At 45.6% G+C, this 27,448-nt stretch overlaps 1 protein-coding gene across 3 annotated transcripts in view; it reads left to right on the top strand.

Moving 5' to 3' along the window:
- LOC149349438 (N-acetylneuraminate (7)9-O-acetyltransferase) overlaps positions 1-27,231 on the top strand; it is a 57,140-nt gene extending 29,909 nt beyond the window's left edge. For 2 of the 3 annotated variants that reach the window (XM_089578385.1, XM_089578383.1), the window contains 6 exons: positions 5,570-6,254; positions 13,274-13,378; positions 19,515-19,655; positions 24,895-24,972; positions 25,034-25,126; positions 26,068-27,231. In XM_089578385.1, the coding sequence (XP_089434511.1) occupies positions 5,570-6,254; positions 13,274-13,378; positions 19,515-19,655; positions 24,895-24,972; positions 25,034-25,126; positions 26,068-26,319 (1,354 nt within the window). In that variant the 3' untranslated portion in view covers positions 26,320-27,231. Of the gene's footprint in view, positions 1-5,569; positions 6,255-13,273; positions 13,379-19,514; positions 19,656-24,894; positions 24,973-25,033; positions 25,127-26,051 lie in introns of all 3 variants that reach the window. The other variant, XM_089578384.1, reaches the window with a different exon arrangement.
- The last annotated feature ends 217 nt before the right edge of the window (positions 27,232-27,448 follow it).

Genomic DNA, 27,448 nt, shown 5'->3' with positions numbered 1-27,448 from the left:
GAATATGATGAAATTCTCGAATCTAAGCCAACCTAAGAGTTTATCTCGAGTTTAAAAAAAAAAAAAGGCTGTGGTTCAACCCAGCTGAACCTAGTGAGACAAGCGAAAGCTCTGTGAAGCTTCGTTAGACATGGTTTAGCTTCGATTAAACTTTATTGCATATCAGTGGTTTGTCTTAGACGGCGACGATACATTGTCAAAGCACTAGCTCCGGCACGTTGCTCATCCGTAGCTTTGTGTGAAGGTAAACACAGGCCACACGCTTTTATGTAGTGAATGGCATGTCATGCGATTTCTGGCAGTGGTGAGAGTGCTGTCAGCTCTGCATGCGCAGCTGTGGTGAGGTGCAGCAAGCCACATGATTTAATAGTTTCGAGGTGAGTGAACGCCGTCGGCTCAACGCGCACAGCTGTGGCGAGGCGAGCGGCATGATGTCAGAGCCAAGCCTTTCTGCTTTGAAGGTCAAATTTCATAGCCACATGACCTTTGTACGGGAGGAGCAGAGCTTTCGCTCTGAAATATCAGCCTAGATTCAAATAAAATACGGTAATTGGCTGACACCACGTGCAGTAGTAAAGATGGCATACAGGCATCCTTTAAAATTTATGTGGCAGCTGCTTGCAAGCTGCATTTGTGAACAGCTGTTCAGTGATGCAGTCTACTTCTTCTTAACCACCTTTGCAACACTACTGGTGTGCAAAGATAGTGCAAAGCAGTTTCTGCATTCATTTCTTGATGGAATGCAGCCTTGTGTTCGTCCCTGTTCTCAAAATAATATCCATTCCTGGAAATCAGCTTACTAGAGCACTTCTATGCAGTCTGCAGTATGGGAGCATGGAGTTGCCTTCAAGGGAAAAGGTCCACATAAATTTTTATTCTCTGGCATTCATTAAAAATTGAGTATTAGACGTTGCGTAGTCAAACAGTACTTACAGTAGGCTAGTTAACGTACATGTGAAAACTTTGAAAAAGTCCTTGAAAAGCAAATGAGGGCAGTAGACGAGGCACATAAACCACACCATACATGGCAAAATTGCTTTTGAAAGATAATGAAATTAAATTGTTACTAATTACTTTCCTGGAAATCTTGAAAAATAATTAAATTACATTACAATTACTTCCCTAAAGTAATGAAAATTACTTTTAATTTACTTCTTAGCTTCAACGCATAAAAAGTTGCGCATTGATCATAGGTTCTACAAAATTTTCAGATTTCTTTGTTTGCACCGCCACTGAGCTTCAAAGCGGGTGTCGGAAATTTTACCCCTCTTTGAAGAAAGGTAGCCGTAGTCTATTGAACAGCTGATTTGCTGACATAGGCGATTAATGGCAAAATCTGTATAACTGCTCGCATCACTCTTAGTCAGAAGTTCATCGTTCAATGCGTAATATGGTCTCACCCTCCTGATTTTTAAGCATTTGTCATCTGCGTAAACACCGGGAGGGCATTGGCTGCTTGTTCACACCCATCGTCCCGGAAATTCACCAGGGTGCAGACAACCTTCTGTTCGTCAACTGACTCATTCTGGTGGCACGTTGGCAGACAAAAATTGCATGTCGCGATGATGCTTTCGCCTATGTTATCTTCAAGTGCAGCCACAGAAGCTAGTTTCCCCCAAAGCTCGCAACCAGTTTTTTGTTAGATGTCAATTGAAACTTCTCATGAGTGCGGCGATGTAGTAATGTATATGAAGCAGTCTAGAAGGAAGTACTCGCTCAAGCACTCGCAGTGCGCCTTTGCGAAGGTGCAGTATGGCCATGCAGCTCTCCTAGCGGCACCTGTGTGTACTACCGCGCCGTGCCGGAAGACGCGCAGCAGCCCTGTAGACTCTACACCTAGGCGGTGCTCATGCCTGCGCACATATCGCCTCTCGTCTGCTTGCACCGATTCGCTGTAGTGCTGGCTGGCTATTGGTGGCCACATGGTTTTCTTGCTTTGTAGTTGCTCAGCCCTGCAAACACAAGGCTAAAGCATAGCCGATACAAGGAGAAGCATGGACTCATTATTCAGCAAAAGTAACTTTGCTAGTAATTAATTACTTTTGCTGTGAAATTACTGCTCCAAAGTAATTCATTACAATACTAAATTACCACCACTTAAAAGTAGTGAATTACATTACTTTTAACAGAGAAAAGTAATTTAATTACTGTAATTTAATTACTGCCATTTAATTACTGCCATGTCTGAACCACACACACAGGCCTACATAGCTGCAACATATGTGCAAGCTGTGCTTTGCTCCAGCTGTCACGTGTCTCGTGTTACGGCTCGAACTGAAGGGTGTACTACTTTGTTTCTGAATTGTATATGCGATGTAATAACCAGAGGAAACTTTGTACTGGCTGTTTCTTAATTTTTATCGTAAGAAAAGTAATGTCAAGCATTATAAGCAGGTCACTGATCTTGTTTAATGAAACGGGCATCCGTTTACTTGAATCCATGAAACAAAACTTCAAAAACAGAAAAGATAAAGCAAAACACACATACACAACCAGCACTGCATATCCTCCTGAGACCCGTGTATGGCAATTTGTCCAATATATTGGACATTAGCTTTTAAGCCAGTGCTCTCGCGCCGAAAGATTTATCTTCATAAAACCCACTTGTCCAATACATTGGACAACTGGTGGCGCCATCTGTGCACCTTTTTTGAAATTAAACTGCTCACTTTCCCGCCAAAACACTTTGAAAACGGCGGCGTTCAGCGGCGCGGCGTTCTATGGCACCTGCCGGAGAAGTAAGTGTTGTTTCTGCGATTTTACCTACTTTGAACGAGTAAATTTTGTTGGATATCAACAAAAATAGAACAGAAAACATGTAGATATTATAATTGTAACTTTACATGACCTAACTTTTCTGTGCGTTCAATCTGATTTCACGTGTCCAATACGTTGGACGCTGGGACTCAGCCCGGTTATTTTGACCGCGCTTTTGAGATGGCTTTCGCAATAACTGCAAACGAATGCTGCTGGTATTTAACGGCTGGGGACGAAATAACGTCTTTTTTGTTGTAGGAGACAGGCTTCGCGTTCCTGATGAGACGGCCGAAGCAGTTTTACAAAGAATTGCACAAGCCAACACATCAGTTGGTTGGTTTAGTTGGTTTATGGGGTTTAACGTCCCAAAGCAACTAAGGCTATGAGAGACGCCGTAGTGAAGGGCTCCGGAAATGTCGACCACCTGGGGTTCTTTAACGTGCACTGACATCGCACAGTACCCGGGCCTCTAGAATTTCTCCTCCAAAGAAATTCCAGCCGCCGCGGCCGGGATCGAACCCGCGTCTTTTGGGTCAGCAGCCGAGCACCTTAACCACTGAGCCACCGTGGCGGCCTCCAGCACATCAGACATTGACCTATCGGACAGCGACGACGACACTATTGTCGATCCAAAAACAGCAAGAAACACTAGAAACGTCAAGAAGCAAGAAACGTCAAGGAAAAAAAAAACAACAAGAAACAGAGAGTGACAGTGAAGTTGAGTGGAGCCCACCATCAAAGCAAGCTCGACGAGGAGAGACCAACAAAACTGCCTACCACTTCCCAAGGCTGTCTGACGCAGCTAACGCTGCGCGCTGCAGGTTTGAGGGGTGCACCATGAAAACGAAGTTTTTTTGCACAAAATTTCAGCAGTTCTGCATAACAAAACACAGAAGATGCTTCGAAAAGGCACACAGCAAGTGAGCACAGCGAAACTTTTTTATTCAGTTGACGTATATTTTGATACTTTGACTTTTGTCATAATAAAGTATCTTTTTCGGACAACTTTCACAGCTTTATCTGAAGTATTTTGTGGCACGCCCACTGGGTGGGAAAATACGGCTAGAGTCCTAGTGTCCAATATATTAGACATCGTGCTGAGCTGAAACTATTAGTTCTGTTGAGAAAATATCTCTCACTTTTCACCTTTGTACTCCTACCAGCTTATTCTGAAACCCTACAAAGTTTTTGTGCACTCAAATTCACTTCGGGTCTCAGGAGGATATGATTGGCTTCTTTGGCCAGCGGACGTATACACTGTGGCAAGCTTCGGCCGTATCAACCATCAGTGAGCACATGTCCTCGATGCCTTCAGTTTTCACAAAGCTGCTTTGTTAATGTTTGGTTTTGCCGTGCGTTGCTGGAAATTTTAGGACTCGTACAAACCACTCGAGATGGGCCCTCATTTGATCACTGGAAGGTCGGCTGTCTGAACCAAGATCGTCTTTCACATTTGGCACCTCAGCTCCCAGCTTTCAGCTTTCTCAAGTTGCGTGACTTGCTGCTGACAGATCTTCTTTGTTTGCTGAATTGTCGCATCCTGATTGTAATGCAATTATTTAGAAGATGTGCTGTTAGATTCACTTTGTGCTCAGTGCATGGAATGCGATGCAAGCAAATTTCATCAAAAGTGAGGTTGTACGCGTCAGGCTTTGCAAACATGGTTTCGAAAAACTGTTTCGGCTGAGGCAACCACTATTGACATGCTTTTCGCACTCATAGTCATGCGAACACGGTCAGTACAAAGAATGACCTTTCGCCACGCTTCCAGGCAAGTTCCATCTTTGGGAGCGCTGAAGAACGATACCTGCTTCTTGCAGATCGTGTAGCCAATATTGTGGCCAGGCACAAAGAACTTCTGCCCATATCAAGATATAATTATGCATTTTTTGCAGTAGCCAAATGCACAAAAAATTCAAGTAAGCTGATGAAAGCATATCTTAGCAGTCGCAGTTGAAGGGAACGCATGAGACGGTACTCCACTATGCACCTGTAAGCTAAGCTGTCAGTCACCCAATCAGGGATTCCTATCAGCAGGATGATTTCAGGAAGTGGCTCTTTCATTCTTGCCTTCCAGGCAGTTTAATTCTAGACATCCAACAAGCTTTGGGTTTGGCAACTGCAGCTGGTCACATAGGCAAATCAGTGGGACTGCACATTCTGTGCTGCAAAACCAGTAGTTACATGTGCGAGTTTTTCATGATGGAAAAGGTATTAGTGCCACTCGTTGTTGGTTGACATCAGTTGTGACTATTAAGGTACATTGTTGTGTCAGGTGTTCCACACCAGCTCACACAAAACAGTGCATAGACAACACACAGTAATAACACAGTACATGTCTGTGTCATTACTGTGTCATATCTTGTCTATGTGCTGTTTAATGTGGCCAGTTGTGGCAACATGCTCTTGGATATTTTCAACCAGTAAACATAAATCTCATTGGCCAATCTGCCATGATGAACTTTGATAGTTAAGAATTGCACGATGATGTGCATTGTAGACATTCAAAAGTTAGATTGAATTATTCGATTGGTTTTTGTGCAGTTTAAATTCAGAGCAAAAATATTTGTACATCCCCTGCTGACAACAAAATACAGCTGAGAGCTGAACTTACCGTAATCGGTTCTTGTAGCATTTTGGTAACTGGGAGCCTCTCCAGTAGATGGCTGCGCTTCAACTTTGCCTTAAAGTGCTGCAGTCAGTGACACACCTGTTTGGCTGAGATTTGATTTCAGCATAAATTCAGGCCGTCAGCGCCACACAGTGTGGTCGGACAGGGCAGTCCTAATATGCGAGTGCTTCTTGCGTGCAGCCTGGTGCTGACCCTGACGCTGGCGGTGCGGCAGCAGCTGTGGCCATCGGCCGACTCCTCCCTGCAGGGTGTGCTGCAGCCACTGTCACGGCTGGGCCTTATCATGGCTTACTTCTTCCTGTGTGACCGCACCAATTTTTTCATGAAGGAGAACAAGTACTACACACACCTCAACTTCTTCCTGCCAGTGGCATACGTATTTGCACTGGGTCTGTTCTTCACCGAGGAGAGCCAGCAAACACAGGTGCTGCACCGCGACCAGACGGACGAGTGGAAGGGCTGGATGCAGCTGGTACTACTGGTGTACCACATGACGGGTGCCAGTCAAGTGCTGCCCGTGTACGTGCACGTGCGTGCCCTCGTGTCGGCTTACCTGTTCCTAGCAGGCTATGGCCACTTCTCGTACTTCTGGCACCAGGCCGACTTTGGGCTGCTGCGGCTGGCACGCGTGCTCTTCCGCACCAACCTGCTGGTGGTGCTGCTCTGCCTGTGCATGAACCGGCCCTACCAGTTCTACTACTTTGTTCCCCTCGTGTCCTTCTGGTTCATGGTGGTGGCAGCCACCCTGGGCAGCCTGCCACGGGTGTCAGCTGCCTCGGCGGAGGCCAACCCTCTCCACCACCTCTATGTGGTGCTCAAGTTTGTGGGCCTTTTCTCGGTTCTCACTGTGCTCTACATGTCCGAGGTAATTCGTTCATTTAGTTTCAAGCTACTCAGCTAAACTAACAGCTTTGTGTACCTAATACACTAGAATCTTGATGATACTATCACGATTGATACCAATGTCGGGTTGATACGAATTTGTAAAATTCCGTGGCCAGAGTGCTTTGTGTACAATGTGCACAGAATTTCAGGTGCTATGAACACTTTCCCATACCACTGCTGATGTTACGAAGCCCACCCTCAAGCACTAAGCATTGCCTGCATATCGCCGAATCAGGATCAACAGATGCACAGTACAAACTGCAAGCAGTGAGCGGTGGTGCGCAGCCATAAATGCATTCCATCAACCAAATATAGATCTGCATGAATGCATTTCCTATGCTTTTGGGTAGGGATGGGAATATGAATATTTTTCGCAATCCCGTGAGATTTATATAATTGAGATTCTATTAATGGGAAGATGATTGCAAGGAACCTTGCTGTTTGACAGCACTGAAGAAATGACATGCTCAAGCATTGAATTTGTAATCCATATTAGCTGCATCTGTTCTTGAAAACTAAGGCTACTCTTGCACAGAGTGCAGATAAAATTTGCATTGTGGTATCCAGAGTGGTTTAGGCCACCCTTCGCTCTGCTTGTCTCTTTATTTGTTGTGTGTAGCCACGCGTAGTCAGCTGCACAAGTGTCTATATAGTAGGATACAACTTTAAAAAGCAGCAATTGGTAACACATGGCATCCTGCAGCATATCACTCGGCTAGCCAGTCACAACAATAAACAAAAATTCAGGGGCCACTTTGACTTTCTAAAGTGGGTAGAGGCGGAAGCGTTTTCCGCACCACCTTCGCTGTTTCTGTGGCACTGGTGGCGTCATATATAATTGAGTACTAATTACTAAGTGATGACAAATCACTAATTAATGGTTAATTACTGATGAATGCCTGAATACTAATTAACTGCTAATTAATGACGCTTAAGCTTCGCCTTTAGGAGTGGAACGCGACAGCGCGTTGTAGCGCTGCCAGGGAGTCCACGGAACCCCACCACCCGTTTCGGCGGATGCCTTGCCCTTTGAACGCAACGCTTTTTGAGGAAAGGAAATGGCGCAGTAATTCTCTGTCATCTCGGTGGACACCTAAACCGCACCGTAGAGGAAGGGAGGAAGTGGGAGTGAAAGAAGATAGATAAAGAGGAGCCGTAATGAAGAAAATGAAAATTGTATTTGAGGAAAGGAAATTACGCAGTAACTGTCTCACAAAATTCAGGGGGGCACTTTTTTGACCTAAAGTGTGGTCACTGATGTGTGGTTAAGATGTTAAGCTTCGCCCCTAAGAGCTGTCGCGTCTTGCAACGCTGCCAAGGAATCCATAGAACACCATCGCCCATTCGGTTCTACACCTCGCTCGTCGGTAAATTGGTTTTTGAGGAAAGGAAATGTATCTGTCTCTCATTTGTCGGTGGACACCTAAACCTCGCCGGAAGGGAATGGAGGAGGATGAGAGTGAGTGAAGACACCGTATTCACTAGACGCGCCTTTGCTCATTCCGAACCATCGAGCTGGCATGGCGGAGTGGGTAGCATGCTCGTCTCTCACACCGAAGACCGGGGTTCGATTCCTGAGCTCGACCAATTTCTTAATCAGTTTTATTTATTTATATGGCCTGACTAGTAAAGCTAATTAGGCTAATTGGGGTAATTAAGCAATTAACTAAGCTCAGTCCCACTTACTTGGAGCATCACTATACGATCCCTTCAGTTGGTTGCATGGTTACTAGCCAAAGTACAATTGGCCCCGTTTGAAATTCCCGCACTGTGACGTCACGACCGTTTCCACCAATTGAAAAGCGTGACATTTTCTGTCGACAACTGCTGCTTACAACGATGAGACATTAAGGGCTTCCGCCTTAAAATAAACTTTTTAATGTTTGATGTTATTAAACAAGCCAGGTATCAAAATTCTAGAGCTTACAACTTTTTTCTTGTGATTAGCTTCTTGTTTAGGTAACAAAAGCTTTAACAACGGACTACTTTTTTGCGATGGGGGAATTCTGTGTGGTAGTCCTGAATGTGGGCGGAGGTTCACTGCAAAATTAGGTCGTATCCGACTATAGGTTATGGTTCCCTTCCAAAGGTCCCCTCTTTTGATGTTGTTGCAAAGCTCTGTACGAGTGCTTTGAGTGTTGTATCTGCATCCAGTCACTTTGTCTCAATGCCATGCATTTCTGTGCTGCCAACAGAGAAGAAATAAGAACAGCCTTGAATTGTCTGCAGGTCACAGTGGTTATTTATTTCGATGCTGTTCGAAAGGTATGCATTAGTGGGGAATGGTGATGCACCAAGATGCAAATCTAAGCGGATATGATCAGTCTCAATAGCATTGATTTGGGCAAGTCTGTGCAGGGATTGAAGTATAGTAGAACCCCACAGTTATGTTTTTCACGGGACTGCAGGGGGGGGGGGGGGAACAAAACATGCCTACCGGGAAGCACGCATAAAAAAGAAAAATGTTGCCTGCCGTCTTTTGGAGGGTCTTTGTATTTTTTTTTTTTACTTCTAGTAAGGGCAGCAATGCTTCTCTGGAATTTGCAAGGCTTTGCAGCTCTCACGATTGTTTGCATGCACCGAATCCCTTATGGTGTCTTCGACTGGTCGCTCCCACGATCTGGTTCGGATTTGGCAAAGTGAGAGCCGCTCTAGCTCCGAGCGCATAGCGAGACCTTTCAAGCCGAATGGTCAGCAAGTTTTCAGAGCGAAAGCGCAGGAAGCAGAAAAAGGACGTAACTTCCGTAACGGCGTACCCAGCGTAATGATTCGTCTTTTTTTCGACATTTCACCTCACAGAGCCGCACAGCAGGTACGTTTTAAATGCGTCTAATACCTAAGCGCCTAAACTTCCACGGATGCGTAAAAACCGACGCGTTAGGCCTCGCCAGACCTGTCGTGGTGTGTCCTTGCTGCCCTGGCTTCGCATCCGTCTCCGTGAAACGGCGGAAGTGGCTCTGTCACGTGAACACCTCTCGGGGCCGCTCCGACTTTTTTCTCGGAGCGCCTCAGAGCGCTCTGAGCTGGAGGCGGGCGCTCTGAAAGAACCAGGCGAATGTAGTCAGAGCGCTTGATTACGACCAGCCGAACGTGCGGCTGCATCTCAGAGCGCTCTAGAGCGATCTGAAACGACCAGTCGAAGACACCATTAGACACCCTGCGATGGCTCTCCATCCGCCTGAGCAGCTTTTCATCGAAGGGAAGCAGCAGAGAAGAGGGAGGTCAAGCAGAGCGGGTGAGGTTTGGAAACGCGTGAGCACCTCTGCACTCTTTTTGCTGCAGCTGCTTTAGTCCTGCACATTCTTTTTCGGTTGAAACCTAGAAATTGCGTTTGTCACACAGGCATGCCTTGTTGCCTGCCTTCACTGTGCTCGCAGTGGCATAGTTTCGTTTTTGCACCTTCAGTTGTTCGCGCCACACTGGCGGTAGAACTGCACCAACAGCTGCAACAAGATTCACGCCACCCGTAAGTATGCTCAGTGGCGTCAGCGTCAGTGCAACAGACCGGAAGCTGCCATACACGGTGGCAGCCAGGCGTTGATGGAGTCAGTCCTGCTTTAGCCAGTCTGCTGTCGGCGTTTCGTGCGCACTGAACATAGCCTGCCAAAATGCCAGCATGGGGGAACGCTGCCACAGTTGCGACTTAACAGACCAGTTTATATTGCATGGGTTTTTATTGGAGCTTAGATGGGACAGGCTCACAAAGGCATAGCAGCCAGGAAAACTCAGTGCCCGGGAACGTAACAGTGGGGTTCTACTGTGTATGGGTGAAAAGCAGCATTGTTCATTGTTAGTACTAAGGAAGAAGTGACTTCTTAACTTGTTGTGGAAAAAGTTTTACCAAGTTTGCAGTCATTGTGGTCACAAACTGCATAATTGCACACTCCACACACAACAAAGCAACTCACTGTTGCACACAAAGGCTGAGTGAAATATGTGGCCCTGTGTATGTCAGTCCTTCAACAGTCATTTGGCTCAATATGGCTCTGTGTCCCTTCTGACTAAGAAGCATAACTTTCCTTTCGCTCATAAGTTGTCTTTACTCTCTCTGAATTTACATGAGTTGCAGTATAATCTCGATGATATGATCACAGTTTGTACGAATTTCAGGATAATGCGAATCTGTAAAATTTCCTGGCCAGAGTGCATTGTGTGCATACTCTCCTGTGCCACTGTGGACGACACAAGTGCATGGGCTGCAAGCGCACCCTCGAGTGCTCCAGATGCGCACACTGCCAACACCCCAATCGCCAATGATGTGGTGTGCATTGCAAGCAGTGAGTGGTGGCACGTGCCTGCAAATGAATGCCATCAGCCGAAAACAGAACTGTGTGAATACATTTCCCACATGCTTCTGCGTACAGATTTTGTTAGTTTTGTATGATATGAATTTCGGTTGATGCGACTATTTTTCGTGCCCCTGTCAAATTCGTATGATTGAGGTTCTACTGTAGTCCCATAAAATACAAGTGTCGAAGACATTGGCATGATTGGCCATTGCACTGAGGCAGCTAAAATATGCAGCTGAGTTTCATTGTCCTCCTTAGGGGCAGTGAAGTGGAACTTTAAAGAATGTGCATTAGAAAATACTTCATGAGATGGCACTACATGCCTAGCAAGAGAACGGTACAGCAGCTTGGAGCATAGAGATTGGGCAGTTGCAAGACTGCTTGGCAGGCGCGACCTGACATATGGCCAAAATTGCCATTCTCTGATGTTGAATGGGGCCTGGCTGTTGACAGCAAAAAACCTCCACACGCTACTGCATCATCTCCATCTTACTGCCATCTGGCTAGTGCATCCAGAAGAGTGAAGAGGCTATTGTGAATGTTTTCAGGCGAGACTGACTAGGTGTGCAAGGGCACAGATCTAATTTTATAGGAGAGGGGGCTTTCAAATCATGTTAAATGGCCAAAAAACATTGTTTTTTTTTAATCATTGTATCTGCTCGTATGCCTCACCTCGTTTTCTATGCTATCCCAAAGTTTCATGACTGAAATCCACCGGGAAGTAGTCTAAAAAAATTGTTTTGTGCACCATAGTGGTACTGAATATCGGGGAAATGCTCAAAAAATCGTCGTTTTCCTCTATTCCAGTTTTCTGATTGGATGCTCACTTTTTGCAGTAGATTTCTTCATGGCTGTTCTGTCTATTTTGACCCTATTTGTTTTTCTGCACTCGCAGAACTCTGCTCTATACATTGACATTCTTGCTCATGGTGGTTCAATGCACTTAACTTTTCACAGAACGAGATGAAGACACAACAACACAGAGCACAAGAGGCCCAATGTACTTGAAATTACTGCTAAAATAGCGAGAATTGGGCCTAGTGGGTTGTTCGTGGTGGTTCAACGCACTTACCTTTTCACAGAACAAGATGAAGACACAACAACACAGAACGCGAGAAGCCCAATGTACTTGAAATTACTGCTAAGATAGCGAGAATTGGGCCTAGTGGGTTGTTCGTGGTGGTTCAACGTGCTTACCTTTGCACAGAACAAGATGAAGACACAACAACACAGAGCGCGAGAGGCCCAATGTACTTGAAATTACTGCTAAAATAGCGAGAATTGGGCCTAGTGGGTTGTTCGTGGTGGTTCAACGTGCTTACCTTTTCACAGAACAAGATGAAGACACAACAACACAGAGCGCGAGAGGCCCAATGTACTTGAAATTACTGCTAAAATAGCGAGAATTGGGCCTAGTGGGTTGTTTGTGGTGGTTCAACGTGCTTACCTTTGCACAGAACAAGATGAAGACACAACAACACAGAGCGCGAGAGGCCCAATGTACTTGAAATTACTGCTAAAATAGTGAGAATTGGGCCTAGTGGGTTGTTCGTGGTGGTTCAACGTGCTTACCTTTTCACAGAACAAGATGAAGACACAACAACACAGAGCGCGAGAGGCCCAATGTACTTGAAATTACTGCTAAAATAGCGAGAATTGGGCCTAGTGGGTTGTTCGTGGTGGTTCAACGTGCTTACCTTTTCACAGAACAAGATGAAGACACAACAACACAGAGCGCGAGAGGCCCAATGTACTTGAAATTACTGCTAAAATAGCGAGAATTGGGCCTAGTGGGTTGTTCGTGGTGGTTCAACGTGCTTACCTTTGCACAGAACAAGATGAAGACACAACAACACAGAGCGCGAGAGGCCCAATGTACTTGAAATTACTGCTAAAGGAAAACTACACATAGCAAGCGTGGTCTGAAGCATTTCCATCGCAACAAGCAAAAGAATAAACATACAAAACCGGCAGCTATGACCGCCCGCAGCATTGCGCATAGAAGCAACGCAACAGTGGTGAGGCAGCCGACCACGCTTCGACTGCATGCATCGTTAGCGCCGCGTGCATTGGGAGCGTGGAGACTCTTCCCCATAGGGAGGACAGCGGAGATGGCAAACTAGCAAGCATTTCTAGGGGCCATAACAACACATCGCATAAGTAGATTTCCAAACACGACAACATGACGTTATTGCTGCCCTTCTGTTTACGGACAGCTGCTCCGACAAATGACAAGGGAACACTTTGTCACTGTCGACACTGCCTCTGCACAAGCAAGCACATGGAACAGCATGCAGCATATAAACAAACAAGGCCGCCCAACTACTCAGTTGGCTGGTAGCGAGAGTGGCAGGTTTTCTTTTTTACTATGCTATTCTTTCGTATGAACAAATGAATGAGTGCAGAATTATAGAGGCAGAATAATTATACTGCTTCTGATGCTTTTGTAGTTTACTTTGGATTGATATTGTCACATTAGTCTGTTGTCAAGATAATACCTTTGCTTGGAGAGCGCAAGCAAATGTGTTCTACAAACTCATTCGATCCCTAATGTCGTTTTATTCGAGTGCCATTATATTTTCTCGTGTGGCAGCAAAGAATTGTCATTTTGAATGATTGTCTTGTGATGGGAATGTCATTAAATTGGCTGTGTGGCAGGGATATAAAAAGCCTATGAGTGTGTCTAATCAACTGTTTTGTTCTGGTGCAGGTGTTTTTTGAGAAGATATTTGTGACACGGCCTTGGAAGGCTCTCTTTGTAACCACAGACGACTCTATCAAGGAGTGGTGGTTCCGCTGGAAGATTGATCGCTATGTGAGTAATGCTTCATCTGGCCTTCTGCTAGTCTGAGGAAGGAGTATGGGGAGTATCTCTGTGTCTATAGCACATATACAATCACCGACTGATTTTTTGGACTCTGTGGGACCAGGAAAATGATTAGAATAAGTGAACAATCTGAAAAAACCGTGAATATCAAAAAAATGGTGGACGATTTAGCATGGTTTGGCGAAATGTGAAGTATGTGCGCTAGCACTTTGGTTTTTCACTTCGGTTGCAGTTTGAGGCTCTGTTTTCAAGGTCAAGCAGGCTTCAGACAGATCAACGAAATCAGACTTAAGCTCCACTTTAAGGATATGATGCGATACCATAAATGGGTTAATGCCCAGATATGTGGAATTGGTCATTGTCTACTTTACACTCATAGATCGCTGGGAGTCCTCGTACCACTCCTGGCACATTGGTGCAGCAGTTAAGCGATGCGCCAGTGCCCTGCGATGGCAGGTGCTGCCACCGGTGGCACTTGTGCGACCCAGGTTGCTATTCCTGAGCAACCTCTCGCAGCCAATCATTAACTGAACTGCCACAGGTCACATTGGGCAGTTTGCTCACCTTGGATGGACTAGACAAACCGACAACTGCAAAATCGGCGAGTGGGGGCTCTAGCACTAGCACACTAAAAAGTAACTTTTTTGCGAAAAATCGGCTTCAAGAATCACAAACTTTGCTGCTCCCCAAGTTCCATTTGCAAGTGATAATATGTAGAGTCATGCTTTCATCATGTCTGCAACACCTCGCATCACGGTCCCAGGTAGTGCAGCGCGCAAAGACCAAGACAGAGAACCCAGGAGAAGAAGCTAGCGCCTCCGAATGCACCTCTGCACACTCCCCGTCTAAGCTACGGTGACGCTGCAGCTGTCCAGTTTTCAACACGATCGCATTCTGTTCTTTGTAGGCCACCTCGATGGCAACGAAGAGTGTGCCATTGTCTCTAGTGGCAGTGATAAAGAACGAATAGCCAAGCCTATCCAAGCCAGTCCATCCGAATGACTGTTTAAAACCAAGATGGGAACCGGTTGGTTCAAGTTTAAGTATATTTTATTTCTTTTTAATAAGAAAAGGATAGGCCAGGACTAAAAGCTGTGAAAACTGCTTGACGGGGTCCGGCCCCCTTACAAAATTGGCACAGTAGGAATACAGGAGAAAGTCATTTGGCATGTTCACAACTAATCACGTCGCCGTTTGTACTGTTTCTTGGTTACATACGATGATAATTTATATGATGCAGCACATAATATACAAAGAGAAAACGACTGAAACAACGCTGAGACATAAAACAGTACTAATACACAAAGCTGTAAAGAGGAAGAGCTGACAAAGCAGTTTTAAATTCATAATAATTTTTCTTGACAAAAAAGGCTAATTTGGTGCTTTGTTACGCAAACTGGATCAAATCCGGCAGAATGCAACTTGCTTAACAATTTAGGTACGGTGAAATGCAATGACTGTGTGACAGCCATGCCTGCTCGCATCTGTATTAGGCTGAAAAAGTGAACCTTCAGTCTATAAACAATCTCCACAGTAACACACTTAGTGGGGCAAGTTGGTGCATAGCTTCTAGAATTCTAGTGCAACACAGACAGCACACAGAACAGGAGAATGACGAACAGGTTCAAACCTGCCGCTTCACTGCAAGGAATGCGGGAAAGAAAAAAAGAAGACGTGAACCAAGGCTTCAAGAAACCAGTGTTATCAGCAAGAATAAGGACACAATGACTCTCAAATTGATAGAGGCGCACCAAATTAGAAAGAGTGGGAGTGATGTGTTAGTATCCCTTCGATCATGATGCATAAGAATAAGTTTTTAGATATGTTTTAGTTTCCACTGAATCACCTGTGTCCCCCCTTTTTGCCGCCTTCGAGGTCTCTCACATGAGAAGGCGCATGTTGTTTCCACCTTCCCCCTGTGGCTATTTAAGCAGTAGTTTCTGAAGTCAATGAAGTGTTGCAAGTAGTGCATGTCCCATTGTTCTCCAATTCTGCGTACTGTCTACTTGAATTCTAGATCTCCACAGGGTTGCTGGCATGTCTTTTAGTCCAAAACTCGATAGTCCAAAATATTGGTCGTGAATATGTATGCGTTCCTATGAGTTGCATGACAGTTCAACAATGAAGTCCCAAACATAGTGCAAGTTGGAATTACTGGAGTCCTAAAATCTGTCAGCTACTGTGCAGTGAAACTTCGTTAAGGTGTGCCTTGCGGGACCACAGAAAACGACGCACAAAGCAGCGGTACACACAGGAGGTTTTATTCACGTGGGACCACAGAAGTCTCTTATTTATGTTTGTCACAGAGGTGTCCTCGCGGCTAGTATGCAGCCCCAAAGGCATTTAAACCAGCTCCCATCTGCTGTTTTAGAATCTGTATTTGGGTGAACAGGAGAAGCATGTCCTAGCACACATGCAGTTTTTTTCAATGGTATGGGTCCAGCCGGTCTTCAGCTTCCTAGTCTATGACACTTGCATGGGATAATGTTTCGACCACACTGGAGAGGTCTCAACTACACTTTCTATGTCTCTAAACAGCAAAAGATGACAGTTTCCGCTGTGCCTTCCTGCTGCAAAACATCTTGAGAGCACTTCACAGGCGTTGCCACCAGCGGTGGTCACTACTTGAAGCTTTGGCCCAAGGACATACTGCATAGTGAAGTCACTTGGGAAGCCCTCAATGTGGAAAGCACATGATTCATGACAACGCCAGTAACGTGACAACACGAGATGGGGTCAAAACAGTCATGCAGTGATGCCAGTCATGGCAGCAGTGCAGCCGCTATGGGTGCGGCACATGGAGGAAAACAAAAGTTTGCTGAAGCCAGCCTAAACTGCAGAGCTACTGTGCTGTGTTCTAGAAGCTGAGTACTAACATGACAACAAAATAGATGGGCACATTCGTGCGGCCTGAACAGCGACCACTGAGACACTGCTGCTGCGGTGGCAGCGTTAGACTGAGGCCCCCAGCGACCAGAGGAGAGAATCTCTCTATTTTATTTTTCCTTCTTTCCTAAAGCCCTTTCTAACATAGTCTCTCCAGGTGTGTCAGTAGCTGCAAGTGCGGTCATCACGTGCTGCACTATATCAGTATCGACGTTAGACTGCAGTCTACATATTCAAAGCATCAGTGAAGTTTTCTTGCTGTGCATAGCGTCGTTCATGGCTTCCATCTTTGTATATGACGACAGGTATGCACTAACCGAGACATTCACAGTAAGCCACTACGGCGTAATAGAGCACCAAATCCAGGAGGTTTAATGAAGCTGAGTCAGTGATTTCATGTGACTATGTCCTGAGTGAAACTGTCACTGAAGTGAGCACACTTTAAAGGGCTACTGAACAGTTCAGAATTTTACGAGCTTTAAGGGGTCGAAGGTGTGCAGCTTGCAGATAAGGCATGCGAGGTCTTTTTTGTGCTACCATTTGAAATGACAACGTAATTGCCAATTAAAACGGAAGTGGTGTTCACGCTTCTCGGCAGCACACTGCACCAGGTAGGGCACTGTGTGAGTATGTCAGTAATGGTGACAGTAGATTTCCAGTACAGTAACACTGCAGATTTCCAGTAACGCCTGCCCTTGTGCTTGTCTCTTCTTTGTGAAACGTCTGGTGTTTGCACTCATCATTCACCATAAGAATATCATGCACCAACTAATCCCAACCAAAGTATTGTTAATTTACCTGAAAGAGGAAAACAAAAACCATCAAAGGCAACGCCTTCGAAGCGCTCTTTGGCGACATTCAACGGCACATGGCCGGCCATGGGCACCAGCACCATGGATGATGTCATCAGCGAGCTTCTTCGCACTGCTCAGACGCTTTGTGAAGTGCGAACATCATTGTTGTTTTAATCGGCGATTATGTTACTAGGTATTTTAAATGCTACCACAAAAACACTTGGCATGCTTTACCTTCAAGCTAAACAAATTCAAATCCTCGAACCTCCTTAAACTAGTCAGAAAAACACTGCAGCCTCCCCTTGACAAGATTTTACGGTATTAGAGAAGAAGTTTGAATGTATTCTGGCCAAAATTTTAAAAATAGGTTTTTAACATAGTTCAGCTGAGTAAGACAAGCGAAAGCAATTGAGGGAACACTGCATCAAATGCAACCGCATGAAAGACTCTGCACGAGTAATGTGCATCACTCGCCGCCGCGTGGTTGCCCGCGATTCCAGCGCCGATGATGGCTCTCATGCGTCGGGAGCGGGGACGACGGAGCGTGCCAGCGACATAAGGTGATGACTCCATCTCCTGGAGCAATGGTGATTGGCTGACTGAGAGAGGGAACATGTGGGAAAAGGCAGCTCCGCAGCCGTTCTATGAGCTTCCCCCACACTCCCCCTTCCCTCTCGTAGTGGCGTTGCGAGAGCCACAGTGGAGGTGGTGAGGGCTGCTGCCTCAGTCACGCTATCAGCGCACGGGGAGGGGGGGAGAGGGGGTGCCAATTTCGCACTTTGACAGAGCAGCTGCGCAAGGCCTCCTCCACTGGCCCGTCAAATGTTGAGGCTTAGCATATACCTCGGGTTTTTCAGCTTTGCTAGTAAAGTAGTGCTTTCACATTAAAACAGGAAATGGACATGGGCAAGGCATGTGCCAAATCTGACAGAAGCGTAGTTGGGAGTGGCAAAGAGTCGGCGGAGTGATGATCTCGGGAAATTTGCTGGTTGCGACTGATGCAAGAAAGGAGCATTAGGAGTTAATAGGGTTTGTCTCACTGTGGACTCAGTTGGCTGATGGTGGTGGTGGCAGTTTATACTGAAAAGTTTAAGTGGTTGAACATTTATCGTGGATTGCAGCAGTGTTAAACAATGAAATGTTGTTTGGACTGCAAGGGCGCTAAAGAGTGTGAAGCTACCTTTCTGTGCTGGGCATTGAAGGGACACTGAGAACAAATTGAAGTTGGCCTGTATTGATAATTACCGTATCTAATGTTGATAAGGCTACTTTCATCGAAAAACGGAGCTCCTGCAAGCTGGAAAAGGCAAGAAAATGAAATGCAGGTGTTGCCACCAATGGCTGGCTCTGCTAGCAAACTGCAGTGTGTCAAGAGAGTTTTTGACAGTTTTTTACATTTCATTTTTGACATCAGGAATTTGAATCGAGTGGTGGGAAAATTTTTTAGTCTAATTTTCTCAGCAATAAATGTGTCATATACTGCTGAGCAAACATGAGCATAGCTGGACAGGGCCGTCCATGATGTGATTTTTACTGAGAACAAGAATTTGGTCGCGTTGCCCTCAGTGGTCTTTTGAAGGTCAGCTCCAGAGAATATTGTGGGGGCTTTGAGTTGATGCTCACATTATATTTTCCAGACCTCTGTCCCTTAGCTGCAGTGCATTATTTTTTTAAAACAATGAGCAGAACAGTTGCAAAGCATCAGAGGCAGGGAACCAAACTGGACTGTATGGTCGAAGGCAGTGCTTTGCACAGCTCATAAATGAGGTCACTCACAGTTCCAGGAAACCTTTTGTGTTTGCAATGAATGGCTAAACTGGTGACTAAATGGTAACCCATTTATGAAGTACTTCAAATGACTGAGAATAAAATCAGCGTCTTTTTATTAAACAAGTGCAGAGCAAATATCAGCTGGAAGGTAGCTTGCGACATCATAAATGCAGGATTGTCCATAGAAATCACGCCATTTGAGGCCACAGAATATGAAACCTTAAGAGCTATTTGAGCACAATGAAAACAATTCAGGGCTGCAAAATTTTGCATGAAAGGCAAGGCGACTAAGGAGAATCTATAGTAGAAGTTTCAGCAAAATGCACGGCCCTTTAAAACCACCAGAGTTGCGCTTTGAAGCAGAGGTAACTGAAAAGCTTGAAGGCTGTGGTTGCTTTCATTTCCTAAGCTTTGCTTGCCCTCTGGTCAATTCAGATTATTATTTATATGTGCATGTTTGTGTGCACGTCTTTGTGACATAGATACACTCCTTGGGGGAAGCACTTGTGACCAACTGCTCCTGCAGTGGTCATTCATTTGATGCCTCTTTTTTGCGTGAAATTCTGTCACTTCATGCTGTCAACTTCATGCGGTCAAAATGTCCATTTTGTGCGACCCTTGAAGAGGTCTATATCCAGAGGAGTGCATCAGTGGCACGTGCACAATCGTTTCAGAGCGTGGCAAGTGGCATGCTGTTTGGCTTTGCACACTACCTGCTGCGACAGTACCGGGTCATCGGGGACAACCACCATGGGAACCTCTTCTCACGGGGCCTGTCACTCACTGTGGCCTTTGGAGCCCTGCTGGGACTTGGGGTCTGTGCCAAGCCTCTCTAGTCTGTTGCGAAAAGGCGATAACAGCAAATGTGTTTTCTGTGCTTTAGATATTTTTCTTGCATTGAAATGTTTTGATATTGGTTATGGAAGGCCAAGTACTCATTTTTAACTGAACAATCTGCTCAATAATGTAGCTCCTGAATTTTTCATTAATATTTACTGTTGTTTATAGTTTGAACCATAAATAGATGGTTCTGCAGGTACGGCTTCAAGTCTTATTTTGCTACAGTGCGTATTATGGAGATATGCACTGTGGCCATGACACTGTGCTGAGTGAGAGTAGCAATCTTAGCTTCTTGGTTCATTTACAGCGAGTTACAGCGAGGAAAAAGCAGCTCAAAAGACGAGGACAATGAAAGAGACCACAGAAGTGCTGACTGGTCATGACTCATAAGCCAGTGCTTGTGTTCTGTTTTTCTTTGTCCTCATCTGTTGCACTGTTTTTTTCCTCGTTGTACACTGGGCTATTTTCTTACGTGCACTAAATAGGGCACTTTCTGTCTCTCTCTCCCTCCCCCTCATTCTCAATGTTTGGAAACTTGCCGGGGGTGGGATGACTTGGGATATCACGGCAATTTTATTGTGTGACCTTGTCGCCACTATCTCGCTTTGATTTACAGCTGACCCAGAGTTTCTTTCATGTGTTGTGTAATCTTAATGAGAAATCTTCTCACTGAGATGTTTGAGTCTTTTAAATTACAGCAATTCTTAAGGATAGTGACTTTGTCTCTGTAATCAAGCAACTTGAAGATACATAACAGGTTGCGTTTTATTCTCTGCTCTAGCACCAAACAGATGTATTCTTTCAAGCCCTGAAATGACTACTTCTAGGGCATCTGTGATCACTTTCAAGGATATTGTTTTTTCCAGGCTTTCGGGGCTCACATTTTCTTCTTCTTTAATGCCGTACGCAATAAACTTTGATCAACTCCTATTCTCAAGGTCATCAGTCAACCTTAAATAAGAGGCCATTCATGCCACATCGTAGTTGTGCGATGTGCTCTTTCATACTAGAAATCCTGTCCTCTAGTCGCATCAATACATTCTGCATGAATGCCTGTGAATGATTCATTTACAGCCTTATTTCCAGCCTTCATGCCCCTGATATAACAGGTGCTTCAACAAGGTGATGTAATTGCACAGAACAAAAGTTCTGCCATGAACACGGCAGCACCAAAAGGAACAGATTGTCGCTGTGATAACATTTTCCAAAACGTTTGCTCACCTGTGTAAAAAAAAAACGAAGAGATTCGTCAGCAACAGGTTCGATGCAGTGCCACCGTGCCCAATGCGGAAGCTCATCTCGCCACTCAGTTTAAAGGACAGTGCTGTCAATGTCTTCCTCATTGATGTGGTAACATTGAGGGGCCATGATGTATAAGACATTAATGTACTTGGATCACTATATCATGTTCGCCTATGACTGCTAAATAATTTATGATTGAATTTCTTCTCTCATGCTGTTTCTGTTTTGGTTTCCATAGCCGAATGGTGGCTTGTGGTGTCAGAGGTCAGTACAGGTCATGTGAGTTCTACGTATTGTTGCACTAGCGCTCGCTTGCATTGCAAGCCACGAAGTTCCACTGCCACACTACCGACTCTCTATTTTCAGCGTTTCTGGCCATTGTTGAGTTTTTCTGTGCGTGCCGAGTATTGTTTTTGCCATTCTCCAATAGTGGCCAGTTCTAGTCTCTGCACACGCTGTTCTTCCATGAACTGCTGCATCAACATGGCCATGAGGGGCCTTCCTGCTGCCCTCAGAAGGGTAGAGGGCCTCAAATTCACTATGTACGTGGACAACGTCAACCTTTGGATCAACCAGGGGAGGGACGCGAGCATAGAGGAGCGCCTGCAGGCGGCGACGGACACCATGGTGTCCTACGCGGCGAACGGGGGGCCTCTTCTGCTCTCTGCAAAAGTCAGAATCATTCGTCTATAATCCAAGGGTGCTCTGATGTAATCCCAATTGGAATTTATAAATTAAAGTAGAAGGCAAGACGGGGCCACAGGTGGACCAAATCAGTATTCTCGGGATCTTCATACAAGAGAACGGATACAACTATGGAAGAGTAAAGAAGCTTGAAGCCTATGTTAAGGCGGAGGCTTGGGCAAGTTGGTACATCAAATGTAAGTAAAACAGCGCTAGACACGGGACAAAGGAAGAACAACACAGCACAAGGCGCTACTAGCAACTCGATTTTTATTCCACCGTAAGCGAAATATATATCCGGAAAGTAAGACAAAACAGTACAGACACTCAGATACATAAAGTGTAGTCATTGCAGGTGCATACACAAGTCACGAAGTTAGATAGCGAATTTCTTTGTCAAGTAGCTTAATGGATGGCTTGCTGGCGCAGTTCTGTCCTCTCTGATGAATGATTAGTGCCTCGAAGACTTCCCTTGCTCTTTTCGATCTATATTTCTTGATAATTCTCGTGCGGTCCAAGAAAGGTGTGCAGTTTTTTGACTGGCAGTTTTTGCAGTGTATGGCCAGATTGCTGCCAGTTCCTGTAGAATGTAATCTGGCGTGCTCGCTTAGTCTGGTGTTAAGACAGCGGCCTGTTTGCCCGACATACGTTTTACCACAAAAAGAAAACTGCACACCTTTTTTGGACCGCACGAGAGTTATCAAGAAATATAGATCGAAAAGAGCAAGGGAAGTCTTCGAGGCACTAATCATTCATCAGAGAGGACAGAACTGCATCAGCAAGCCATCCATTAAGCTACTTGACAAAGAAATTCGCTATCTAACTTCGTGACTTGTGTATGCACCTGCAATGACTACACTTTATGTATCTGAGTGTCTGTACTGTTTTGTCTTACTTTCCGGATATATATTTCACTTACGGCGGAATAAAAATCGAGTTGCTAGTAGCGCCTTGTGCTGTGTTGTTCTTCTTTGTCCCGTGTCTAGCGCTGTTTTACTTACATTTGAAGCCTATGCCGTGCAGGTGTTAAGTATATTTGGGAGAGTTGCGCTGAAGGGCTGAGGCCTCAAATAGTGCAGTCTACTAAAACTCGTGCAGGCGTACATGATCAGCTGCATATGTTTTGCCACCCTGTTTCTCAATATTAGAACAGAAGAGAGGAATAAATTGGACTCCCTCATCAGGTGCTGCATGAAGAGTGCTCTGGGCTTGCCCATCAGCACCTCGACGGAAGTCCACAACACTTGGAACAAGCTAGCCGAGGCGGTGCAGATCTCGCAGCTTGAACGGCTAAGCAAAACTAGCACAGTCCGAACCATCCTCGGGCAGGGGCGCGCGCAACAAGAAAGACATCCCATTGCATTGTCGCGAAAACAGCTTAGTTCTCCCCTCTCAGTGAAACATGCACCCGATTCACAACGCGGAGAGGAGCGAGAAGAGAGCTGAGGCGCTGGCTAGGCGCACCAAGATTATGGAATTGACAAGGGTCACCTGTATGGACACGGCTAGTGGTAGGTTGCGGCGATGGTCGCCTCGGTAGTCAACGGCCGAGGCGCTCCCGTCGCTGCTGTCTCCATTAGAAGCCAAACCATACACAGCCGAAGAAGTTACAATAGCGCTCGCTTGCATCGGAACGGAAGCCACGTCAATAATTAGCGACAGCAAGACAGCTGTTTGGAACTTTGGAAAGGGCAAAATCTCTCCTGAGGCAGCTAGGATCCTGTCTCACGGCAAGCTCAACCACAAAATTAGCATAATTTGGATCCCAGCACACGCGTCCGTCCCCAGCAACGAGGCGGCCCACGAGTTTGCCCGAGCTCTCTACTTCCGGGTGACCAAGGAACTGCCTGGCTGTGGGGGCATAGGTGAGCGGCTGCAAACTTGTATACAGAAATGGTTGAAAATTATAGGTAAGAAGGAGACTGGTGCCAACACCAAACCTTAGCTTGACAAACAGAGAGGCTGTCACTTGGCGACGTCTGCAGGCCGGAAATTTTGTAAACCCGGTTTGGGTCTACCGTACCCAAACCGGAGGTAGAGACGATGAGAAATGTCGGACTTCAGGGGTGAGAGGGACCCTCGACCACGTAATTTGAGAATGCCCTGGCTTCCCAGGCGTCACGGGAAATATCACGAGTAGAGATGCCTGGGAGGCCCTGCTGTGAAGCAAGGCCCCCCTGTACAGCTGAGCGCAATCTGCCTGGCAGCCAAAGCTGTCAAGACGCAGTGTGTCTTTGCCAGTCTTTAGTCGTGGAGGCCCCGGCCCCCGTCTCGTGAGCCTGCGTGCCGGGGGTGGGGATTAGAAGGCCTTTTACATTAGTGGAACAATAAAGTTTTCAATCAATCAATAGGTCATGTGAGGCATGAAAAAGCCGTAATATAGTCTCTGGTTCTTTTGTTGTCATCTCGTCTGAGGCAGGCTAATTTTAGCATTGTAGTGAATTAAAATGACGAAGCAGTGATTGAATCGCTTTTTTTTTTCATGCTTTGCGTGACCTACACTGACCTTTGACGTATAGCCTAATGCAGCAGTCTAATGCTGGAACTGAAACAGCATGAGGGATTGAATTCTGTAATAAATTATTTAATGGTGGCAAATATCACGTGGTAATCTGTCTATACTAATATCTTACACATTATTCCGTAGTGGATAACATAGAGCCAAAACTTTGGTGTCTGTACTCCTTCAAATGCAACAGACTGTGTGCCAGGGCAGTCACTGTTTCAGTGTTTGCTTCATGAAGGGATTTGTATATTTCTATAAAAGGGGAGATATACCTCATAGGCAACTTAGCTCTGCCGTCCACCAGTGGGATTTGGACATAAGGCAGACAGTTTAATCAGGTAACTCATTTGCCTGCTCCCAACATAGCCTCAAGGACAAAGAGTGGCTGTTTTCGATATGGTATTCTTCACACAGCAGCATTAAAAACCAGATGAGACTAAGTGAAGGAGCAGGCACCCATACAGGTGCTCATTGTGCTACCTGTTTGTGTGTCTTCACCATGTCCCATTTTGCTTTTAGCACTCCTTTATGCTAAAGCAAACCGTATCTCTAGGCCAGGAGTGCAGGTTAACCATTTTCAGTGTTAGCCTTCGAAAAAGTTTGCACGTGCTGAAGTCATTCTGCTAGTTGCTCTCGAGCTGAGAGCTGGGAAACAGAATTATTTCGTGTTTTTTTTTTCTTTCTTACATCATCGTTATGTGGGCCAGCCCACATGATTTCTTCTTTATCATGTACGCGAGCAGCTGGGTTCTAGCAGTTACCGCTACTCTCTTGTCATGCAGTTCTACACCACCTTTGCATTTGTGTGCCGGTCCAAGCCTGACTGCAATGAGGTGCATGCATACATCTCCTTTGTGCCGGTAAGTGGAGCCCAGTGCTGTGTATCTGCCCTTTCCACAGCCGCTTTGTCCCCCCCTGCAGATCCTGGGCTACGTCATTCTGCGCAACATTAGCGGCCTCCTGCGCACCCGTTACAGCACCTTCTTTGCCTGGTTTGGCAAGATCTCCCTCGAGGTGAGTCGCACATAGCCTTCCTTTGATAGTGGGGCTAGTCAGCACTAATGGCTAATGTGCCTGGTCATCGGGGTACTCATGCCTGTGGTCAGGGACGCTGCAACCGGAGAAGGGAACTGCCTCCTACCCCCCCCCCCCCCCCCCCCCCCCCCCCCCCCAGTATTCTTATGGGGGTGCTCAGTCAGCCTGCCCACTTCCTGTTTCATTTACATTTTTTTAATGCAAGTTCTCATTTACATAGGGAAAGGAAGTAAATTTTCATTAAAAGGCACGGACCGAGCTGGCCGTTCAAGTGATCCAGATTTCCGAATTAATGGGGTTGAATTAACAAGATTTTACTGTAATATTAGTTAGACCAATGGTTTAGTTTTTGTGTGTTGTACTTTTAGTACAAAAAGATGGTTTACACAACTGCGGAAAGGTTCATATTTCCCATACCCTGAATGCAGATGGTGTTACCGCACCATTGCACATTTTATTGCAAGTGAGTGCCACAACCATTTCTGCTACTTCAGCCCATCGGTGAGCATTTTTGGTCCCTTGGGTGAGTAATCCCTGGATGGATCAAATTTAGAATATGGACCCTGATGTGCAACAGCAGTGTATAGCACCACAGATTAAGCATGCCATAACTGTGTTGTGTTCAGCTGTGTTACCCAGCACTCAGCTGTGACATCTGTGTCTTCTCCTTTTCTTATGTCACGCCGTCTCAGGCTGTTTCTCTCAGAATGCATATGACCAGCTCACCCAGTGTACCATTCATGTTCACTGTTCTGTCTGGCTGTTGTGGTACCAGTAATGGTGGCTTCTTTCAAGATCCACTTTGTCCTGCTCATTTGTGTGGAGCTTGTGTGCCGGAACTTGCTCTGTATGCTTGGGCAGCCTCATTCACAGCTGAAAGGCCACATCTCATTGGGTCCAACAGAGTGCTTGGGGGGCAGCTGTTCATTGCGCAGTACCACATCTGGCTGGCAGCCGACACGCATGGTGTGCTGGTCTTGGTGCCGGGCTACCCTGTGCTCAACGTGATGATCACTTCACTCGTGCTGGTCTGTGTGGCGCACGAGGTGCACTCGCTCACAGCACGCCTGATGCCCCTGGCTGTGCCCGCTGACTGGAAATACCTGGTGCGCAACCTGGCTGTCTTTGGCCTGCTGCTGGTGCCCATTGGCATCCACGACGGCATGTTCTGAGGGTGACTCTTTGGACCTCAAAGTGGGTGTCGTGATCAGGCACTGGGGTCGTCACTGAAGACACCTTATGTGCGCAAAACCATTGAGAATGAACAACAGCACTTGCATTGGTGAGGCCGTCAGAGTTCTTGAAAATCACTTTGTTAGGTGCAGATAGGTGCAGTCAAACACGATTTTCAGTACAGGGCTGTATGTTGTTTTTTAGCTTATCATGGTTTTCACGGAGAAAGTGTGTTTCTTATAACTGTTCAGAAATGAATCAAGCTGTCTGCACATCCACAGAGCAAACATTTGAGCAGAAAAGGTGTACTGGGAATAAAGCTCATGGGCAACTGCTCTGAAAGCATGCACACAAGTTATGCTGTGTGAGAATAATCCGCAGTATTCTGAACAAACTACAAGGTTCCTATCACTCTCATTAGAAGTTGGAACGAAGTAAGTTTCATCCAATATTTGCATTAACAGAAGTTTCAAAAGCCACTTTTTATTCTTGATATCCACTGCACCTATTTAGTCGCACAAAAAAAGTCGTTAATTATTCATGTTGGTAGTGTTTTTTAAATGTCTGAAGCTACAGCCTTTCCATTTATTTGTGCTGAGAGGTTTCAGCTGGTATTTTGTACTGCTTAGTGAGCTTCTCATCATGCTGGAGTCACTTAAGGTTTCAGTACAGGCTTGAGCCATCGTCCAGCTGTTGTTGTCATCACTGCTTGTGGTTTACATCATGTTCAAAGAATTTTTTTTTTCATTTTCACTCTTTGCTTTTCTCACAGTCACCTGGTGTCATGATATGTTGACTTACTGCAAGCTTGCTATTCACAAGTAGATTGTTCATAGAACGTGAACTTGGAGGAATGCAAGCAAGAGATGTTTCTTTGTAGTAAAGCACAATGTGTTGTTTATGTGGCTTTGTATCAGCACCAAGAGTGTCACTTTCTGCAGCAGCCTCATTTATACACAGGCGAATCTCTGCTAGCAAATTCTTTTGCAAGACTGCATAAAGAGTGCAGCTGCAGTACAAATGTGCTTTTACAGTACATTGGCCACCTACAGTGTCTTCTGTTTCCATCCAGATGTACCTTGCTGGCACCATGCATTGTGAAGTAAGTCAAAAGAAATCTACCATCAC

This window comes from Amblyomma mixtum, chromosome 3, assembly GCF_055824585.1.
Source record: "Amblyomma mixtum isolate Tamu chromosome 3, ASM5582458v1, whole genome shotgun sequence".
Taxonomy (NCBI): Eukaryota; Metazoa; Arthropoda; class Arachnida; order Ixodida; family Ixodidae; genus Amblyomma; species Amblyomma mixtum.
Note: the sequence above shows the minus strand (reverse complement) of the source record. Positions and strands in the feature narration are given on the sequence as shown.